We start from the raw sequence: 8,572 nt of genomic DNA on the forward strand, positions 1-8,572 counted from the left end.
CTGGATTCACTCAGCTCCACTGGACACAAGGCACCAACCGACTAGTCTAAAACATATCGTACCTGCTTTTCTCTTTCTTTCAAACCCTTTCTATTACAAACTGAAAGTTTGTGGCTCCCACAAAATTCTTAAGTTGCCCATATTGGCCTTATATTGAGACCCAAATCCCCAATTTGATGGTATTTGGAGATGGGGACTTTGGAAGTATTTTGAATTAAATTAAACGGTGAGGGTGAGGCCCTCATGATACAGTTAGTGGCCTTGCAAGAGGAGAAAAAGAGAGATGTCTCTCCCTCCAAATAACCAAGAAAGAACACAGAAGCACATAGCAAGAAAGTGGCCATCTGCAAGCCAGGAAGAGAGTCCTTGCCAGAAACCTAATCAGCCTGCACACTGATCTTCAACTTACAGCCTCCAGAACTGTGAGAAAATAAATTTATGTTGTTTAGGCCACCCAGTCCATGCTATTTTGTTATGGCAACCCAAGTTGCCTAATAGAGGTACACAGTTCACTTGTTTTTCTCTTTCTTTCAAACTCTTTCCTAACACTCTGATGGCAAAGGTTCCAACATCACAAAAGTAGTTCAAAGTAAAAAGAGGAGGAAATTGTTGAAAATCATGGGTTTCCAATAATGGAAAATTTGACAATCTTCCCCCAATTAAGAAAATGGATGGTCATTTGCTTAAGTCCCAAGAAAGAACTAACATGGAACTAAAATTAAAGAAGGGTTAATAAAGTATATATTATTCAAAGTAATTTAGACAATAAGAGTAGATATATATATTGGCAAGCCACACATCATCCCAGGCAGTGAGAAAGGAAGTGTCTATGTAGATGAACGCTACAGATCTATTTATACAGAAACGCTCAGCAATTCTTGTTGCAGATTGCCTGGCTGCCCTCAAGTCTTCAGAATTCTGTGCCATGAAAAAGTAACTGTCAAGGATAATAGGAACACAATTTGACCTACTTTTCCCTAGATTCTTGCAAAGTCTATAACTCTGGTTCTTGTGTTTATTTAGCTACCATGTCTTGGGAACACATTTCCTTGCTTTCTTTGCAGGCAATCCTATGTGCCACATGTTAAGGTCATTGATGGGCAGTTCCAAAAACTCTACTTTAAGAATGTCCAATCACACACAGCTAATCCTCAGAACATCATCCTTCTGAAAAAAACACCTAGGAAAGGAAGAATGTGACCTAGAGAAGCTGGAAGACCTGCATCAGTTCTGACTCTTCCCCACTCAGAAGTACCACACCAATACAAATGCCCCGGAACCCTCAAGTTTCCACAAACGCAAAATGCAAGAGCTAAAAGTATCCCACTAAGATCTTTTTAAAATGGACAACCAAGACTTCACGTTTTAAATTACAGTCCCAAATCATGTTCACTGTTGCAACTTCTCAGTGAAGACTACTTAATGATGAGGAATTCCTACAAACAGTAGGACCCACCAAAGGTGCTCCCCTTGTGAGCGAAGAAGTCTTACATTAAGCCTGCCCAGTATCCAGAAACCCTGCTGGGGCCTCCTGAGTGGCTTAAAGATCCTGAAGGATAATCGGTAGAGCTTTCTCACTTCTATGCCAAACATGTCTGACCTGCTCAGGTCATTAGATGCACTTAGCACACAATGAGGGGCACTCCTTGACGGGTAATCATATTTGAACACACCATCAGTAAGTCAATATTTAAGATTCCTGGGGGCGTGCACCCTCCTGTTCAAGGGGATGTCCGGAGTGCTAGAGAGGCCGGAAGCTAGGATCTAGAAGATCACCCAGGAACTTTCAACTCCTGGATCTCTCCCTCTGCCATGGGGGAACGCCAGATCCAGTCCCTATGCCCACAGCTTGCAACGGGATGTCCACACCAAGTACACACGTCGCATGCGTCCTGCCAACTGGGATCTCACTGGTGGGGCCTGAGGTTTACTGTCGGATTGGGCTGGCTGGCTGCTAGACACCGGACACCTGCAGCTTCCCCTCTGAGAAGAAGCGAACAGTCCTTCCGGCGATGCCCGAGCTCAGCAACCTAAATCCAGATGCCTTTTGGTTAATCAAGTGCATCTGGGGTGGGGAAGCTGTCGTTCACCTAAGGGAACCCCCCAAACCCACCGTCCCGGGCTCCTCTTCAGCGCAGTCCGGCAGAAAGGAGCCCCTTCCGCCGTCTCCCCAACTTCCAGGCGACCCCCATAATCGCCCGGAGGGTGGGCGCGGGCTCCACGTGCGCGCCGCCGGTGCCCCATCCCTGACCGGGACCACTCACCCGACCCCCGGCGGCGCTCCGCTTCCTCCGCAGCGTGAGCCCGCTCCGCAGCAGTGCTGGCAGGTCCCTCAGCCGCGGCCGCAGCGACGCCGGCGGCTGCTCGCGCTCCTGCTCGCGGGCGCTGGGGCTGCGGCGTAGAGCGCTGTCCGCCGCCGCGACCGCCGCGGCCAAGGCCGGGTTCTCGCACGGCGGCTGCATCTTGACGGAGCCCACCGCCATCCTCATGCCCTGACGGCGGCTGCGGCGCCGGCGGCTCCTCTCCACCGAGCTCGCCTCCGCGCGCCTTCGCCAAGCAGCGAGAGGGCGCGACTGCGGCTCCCGAGCAGGGCGCGCTGCCAGCCGCTGCCCATTGGCGCGCGCCTCGGCCCCCGCGAGGCTCAGCCCCGTGCACCTCCCCCTCCCGCCCAGGTGCGCCCCGCCCCGCCCCGCCCCGCCCCGCCCCGCCCTCTCCGGCTGCTCACCTCCGCCTGAAGCCTTGGCCCCTCAGACACTCCCACCCGGTGCTCAAACCGAGGAGGAGTCCGCGGGAAAGCACCCTCCTGCACAGGTGCTGCATTTCCAGAATCCTCCGTTAAGCCCACTCCTCTGCTGTCTTCTTCAGATCCCCATTCCCTTCGGACTGAAAAATCCGGTTCACTTCCCGTTTCCCAGCAGTTAGGCTTGACCTGGACTTCGACCAAGGCCTCTGAGAAGTCGTCTTCCCTCCCGCACTTGACACACAGCCTAGCCCCACATCATACTCCTTGTTTCTAGCAACTGTTTTCACCAAAGAACTTCAAAACAGACTCTATTCTGCTACAAGACGAACACCACGACATAGAATTGCCCCACTCTGGCCCCTCTGGGCATACTCATCATTAAAAGATGAGGGGGGGAAACTTCTGATGGTTATGATAGGTGTTCAGCAAAGTAAGTGCGAGTCTGGCGACCCGAGGGTGAATCTCTTGTTAACGTGTTGGAACTTGACCTTCCCTGAAAGCCTGCTGCCTGTGATGAATGTGCTTGGTAAACTGCGAAGGCCAAGCGTGGTGTGAATCATTGTTTATACCATTCCAAGAGTAGGAATCCTGGAGCACCCAAAGTGAAACCACACCAGCAGGGCCTTAACCGAGGGGCTCTGACCCTTCACATTCCAGCTCCATCTGGCTTCAATAGAGCCGCCAGGGCTTTTCCTCCTGATGAGTAGGACACTGGAGTCCCCGTTTTTTCCCATGTCTTAACAAGACTTTAATAAACTTGTTCACATTTCCTTTCTAAATGGCAAGCAAGAATTATATGAAGTCAGGACCTTGATCTGGTTTACCATTATGCCCTCAGTCCCTCCTTGCGGTGATGCTTGACAAATATAGAAAGAAATGTGATCAGGTAAGGAAAAGGGTGTCGATAAACATAGCAAAACAAAGACTTAGCCCTTATACTCTTACTAATAGTATAAGAAGAAATGCTTCTAAGTTAAATCAATGAAAGGAGGGAAGTTTGAACTGTGCCTTAAGTCTGAGTTGGGAAGATTCAAGGAGGCAGAGAGGAGGGAGAGGGTCCTTCAAGTTAGAAGGGGAAACCTAACCAAAATGCCAAGGTGGTATCACACAGTCTTACTATTGGACAGTAAGACTATGTCATGCTGGTGGGAGAGGAGGAAATATAATGAAGAACTAGGAATGGATGCCAGTGATAGTGCAGAAGGCCTTAAATCCTGTCACATTACTAGAAAGAACTCTATAATATACTCCATTATCTGTTACAATTTCCAAATACCTGTCACATATATTTATCCAAGGCTGAAACCCTACTTCTGTGTACCATGTCAGACTGTATCTGTTCTTATAATGTTCAAACACTTCAACTCCGGTAGATAGTCATTGCCTTGAGCCCCAGAACGCCACCTTCCTGGGCCTTCACACTTTCCCCTGATACACCTGATCTACCAGAGTCACTCCAGGACACTTCTGGTGAACATTCACCCTGAGGCAACAATGTTTGTACAGTATCACCCCTAAGAGTACAATTGGAATTATCCCATGAACCCACTCTGCTCCAAACAGAACATGTGTGTTCTGTCACCTGGTACAGGTTCTAGGTCTTCATGCACTTCCCAATGCAAGGTCATAGATGTCATAGAGTCTGTGACATTGACCAAGTGTCTAAAACTCGACATCAATAAGGACCTTTTGAAAATTGGTTTGAGTTAAGGTGATAAATGACAAAGGCTATGTATTCTCAGTATAAAAATAGGAAGACAGGAACAAAGAGAAGAAATGGAAAACAGAAGAACCATGCCACAATTTCAAATCAAGCAATGAAACACCCTCTGCACTCACCGTAGCCTCTGCTGTGAATGCCACTTCTCTACAGTGCTATCCAAAAGCACTTTTTACACTGATTGAAATGTTCTGTTTTACAGTCATTTACCGCGTGTGGCTACTGAGCACTTGAAATATGGCCAATGTGACTGAAGAACTGAATTCTTAACTTTATTTAATTTTAATTATATAAATTTAGAGCAGCATATGGCTAGTGGCTATCCAATATGGTATAGCACCATTCTAGAAATCCACATTTCTCTTCCTCATTTTGTTTTTTATATTCAAATGCCACCATTTTAGTCAGGCTTGCCCCTGACCATGTGATTTTAAATTACAGCCCTTCCCATCCACTTCTTTGCTTCTTCCTTTCCCAGTCCTCCACGGAACTTATCACCATCCAAACATCTATTTAGTATACTTATTTATTTTGTCTATTGTTGGCATTCCTACACTAGAATTAAATTCCATAAGGATGGATTTTTTCCCTCTTCTGTTTAGTACCTAGAACGTATTAGTTGAATACTTGAATGCTTCCATATATCAGAACTTAGTTTTTCAAGTGTAGTTTAACCTTGATTCTTATATAAAATCTCCTGATTTTGCAACATTAAAAGCTTTAAAAAATGCAAATCCTGTATTTGCTAACAGCACAAAGGTCAAACAAGACTGCTGGCCAGCAGTTTACAACTTTTCCTAAAGGCTAAGTTACCAGAGCTGAGTTTTACTTAGGAGAATGAGCGTATCAGAGCTGAGCTTGTGGAAATATCTACAGTGAGAAAACACACATTTTATTGGCTATTGGCAATGAAGAGGAAGAGGAGAGAAGGAAGATATCTCTGATAATGAACTAAGAAGCAGTTAGAACCTGGGTTAGTCATAGCAGTGAAAGCAGAAATGGGAGCATTGATATTAGACAGTGTAAGAGAAGAGTAGGAAGAATAGAAAGTTACTTCAGATGGTATTGCAGACTATGGGTTCCAAAGACAATCACTATAGCATCTCCTGTCCCCCAAGCTCACCTGTGATATGACCACAATACTCCCCCATAAGGACATGGGGTTTATATCTCCATCCCCTTTCATCTGAGCAGGCCTTGTAAATGTTTTGCCCAAGTGAACACACAGATGACTTTATCAGTTCTGTAAATAGCTCTTCATTGGCCTGATAGTGTCTGCTTCCTGCTACCTTGGAACACTTGTTCTTGGAGTGTGCCCACTCAGGAATCCAGCCTCCTTGTTGTGAGAAACCAGAGCCATGTGCAGAGTCCACGTGAAGTTGCTCAGGCAATTGACCTTCCATCAAACAACAGCCTCCATTCTGGCCCTTCGTAAGCCATTTGGACACCCCATCCAGTCAAGCCTGCAAAGAACATCTGTACCTGCTGGCATTTGACGCAACCATACTTGAAGCATAAGCAAGCACTACCCAGCTGAGCGCCATCAACCCCATCACACTGTGCACAAGAATAATAAATTATTTAAGTCTTAAGTTTACAGTGGTTAAACAGTAAAAGATAATCAAAGACATGGTTCCAAAAAAGTATGAAGAACACACTCCCTTGTGAATAAAAAGGAAGGAAATTTATATTCACTTCTGTGTGAGCATGAAGAAACTCTAGAAATTTCTTGCAAATGGTTGGCATTGGCTAAATGGGGAAAAAGACAGGAGAGTGTTCAAAAATAACTTTAAATATATGTTTTTAAACATGTGAATGTTATTACTTATTCAAAAACAAATTTTTAAATGGCTCTAGATTTAGCTGAGGGAAGTAGGGCAAGCTGGTTCTGTGGGCTTTAATTTTAAGTAGCAATTACACTGACTAAACTAGAGAGGCACCCAAGTAAAAACCCAGCCAAGGAGAAGAGAGGGAAACTGGAGCTCTTGAGAAAGAAGAAAGAGTTGTGCCAGAATTCAAAAACCTGGTGGTGAAGAGCAAGCAACCCCTGGCTAGGAGATTGAGGAGGAACAGAGACAGTGTGTCCCTTGCTAAGGTTCAACCCTAGGAGGACATGCCACTTGTGACTTTCCTTCCCAGTTGTATGGTATTCATTTAATGCTTTTTTGTGGCTTTTCCTCTTTTAATTATGTGTCCCCATATGATTACCAAGAAAACTAAGGAAGTCATGGATGACCTGGGGTTTCCCTTGCGTTCCTCACTGCCTATCTACCTGCTTGTCTTCTGATCATTGTAGAGAATGCATGTCAGACATGCACAGCTATTGGGACTTCGACGAGTCTTCTTTGGAGTCCATCTTCCCATCATGTCCTATTTTGAAGTTCGTCCTGATTGAAGACTTTTTTGTATTGCTTTATCAGTTTTCAAGAATAAACTTGTGTACAATTTTGCCTTTCTGTTCAACTCTGCCAACCCTCCAGTATGTGATGACTAAAGTGAATTAAGCACGAACATGATCTTTAGGAAGGCTAAGGTTGAGTAGGTAGGTGATCAGAAGGCAGATCCTTGTATAAGAAACCCAAGGCTCCCCATACTGCCTTTACTGAGAATACCAGATAGAACCGTTTACATACTTGATGCTAATGCTATTTTTATGTTTTATTATTGAATGCAGACACAGTTGAGAGAAATGTAGCAAAATAATGAAACATGTTTCAAACCTAAAAATGTTAAGCCTTACTCACTTTTAGTTTTCAAGAATCATAAATAGAACTATCTGCCATAAGACTAGTCATGACACACCTGTGGGATACCGTGCTATTATTTTTACAGTACATCATGCACTATACATCCTGCAGATATTCCCCTTGGTGGGATGGTAAACTCTCCTGTATGACTTGCATTGGTGACTCCAGCCAGCAACAGTGGCTGATAAGAATGGGTGCCAGAATGGGCCATTCCTTAAAAGTTCGTCTTCTATTCATTATGAGCTTGAAACAAAATCTTAACATGCCTTTTCATATGCTATTTACAACACTACTATCATTCTGGAAACTCCCTTTTTAAGTCAGGTGTTCAAAGTCACTGACCCTTTGGGTATTTGGACATTTTTGGGAAAAAAACAAGATTCTGTTTGGTCAAATAAATGCCCAGGAAGACAAAGAACAAGGGCAACAAAGAAACTAACTTAACCAACAGACAGCAAGAAGGCCAAACCAATCCTGTTCCATCTCCCCTTCTCCGCTTATGGAAATTTACTCATCCTCAGACAGATCAAACAATACCTCCTCCTCCTGGAAAGCCTTCTCTGCTCTTCCCATCTGGCATTAATCCTTACTCTGGTAAACCTCAGCATTCACCTATAACTATGATTCTACTTTTACCACTTCTCTTGTCACAGTCTGTGCCATATTTGAATTAAATCACATATGCTTATCTAACCTATTTGAAGTTGTAGACCTCTTGAAGGCATAAATTATTCATCTTTGTATTCCTCTCTAGCATTCAGTAAAGCACCTAGCACCTGGTAGATGCTAAGTAAATCAATGCATGCATGAATGAATGGTGGATGGATGAATGAACAAATGAATGAGCAAAGCCATGACTACCGAAACACTGCCATCCTAAGTTAAGGGTAGCCTTACAGAGGTCTTGGCAGATGCAGAGTCTCTAAGGTTGTAAGAAAGTACATTATCCCAAGGGTGATGGGAGGCTATAAATGGACTCCAGATGGTGGCATGTTCAGATCAGCAGGGAAGGAAGATGATTTTAGCATCAGTATGTAAAGTGCTGTAGAATACGGAGATGCAGGATGCTGGGCAGCCAACAAAGCAGGTTACAGGATCCCAGGCATGAAGAATTAAAATGGTGATCCAGTGAATAGAAGCATCTTCTGTGCTTTTCTTAGGCAATTTATATTAGTGGATTCTGTGCACACTTTCTGTGTTAGTTAAATGAAGTGATGTTTATAACAGTGCTCCTGAACTTACATAAAGCTTTGCACAGAGAGCAGGAAAAGGGAAGGGGCAGATGAAATGCTGCCTAGGAGAAAGCAGAGGCTGGACTAGGCAGCGAGAAGAAACTGGGAGAGGAAACAGGACATTTCCTGA

General features: G+C 44.8%; 1 protein-coding gene across 1 annotated transcript in view; it reads right to left on the bottom strand.

Annotated features, from left to right (window-relative positions):
• Positions 1-2,537, bottom strand: part of RAPGEF5 (Rap guanine nucleotide exchange factor 5) — a 225,092-nt gene extending 222,555 nt beyond the window's left edge. Inside the window, exon 1 of the mRNA XM_079151937.1 lies at positions 2,265-2,537. Coding sequence (XP_079008063.1) covers positions 2,265-2,489 — 225 coding nt within the window. The 5' untranslated portion in view covers positions 2,490-2,537. The remainder of the gene's footprint in view (positions 1-2,264) is intronic.
• Positions 2,538-8,572: the final 6,035 nt, after the last annotated feature.

The sequence above is a fragment of the Sciurus vulgaris genome, assembly GCF_902686455.1.
Source record: "Sciurus vulgaris genome assembly, chromosome: 8".
Lineage (NCBI taxonomy): Eukaryota > Metazoa > Chordata > Mammalia > Rodentia > Sciuridae > Sciurus > Sciurus vulgaris.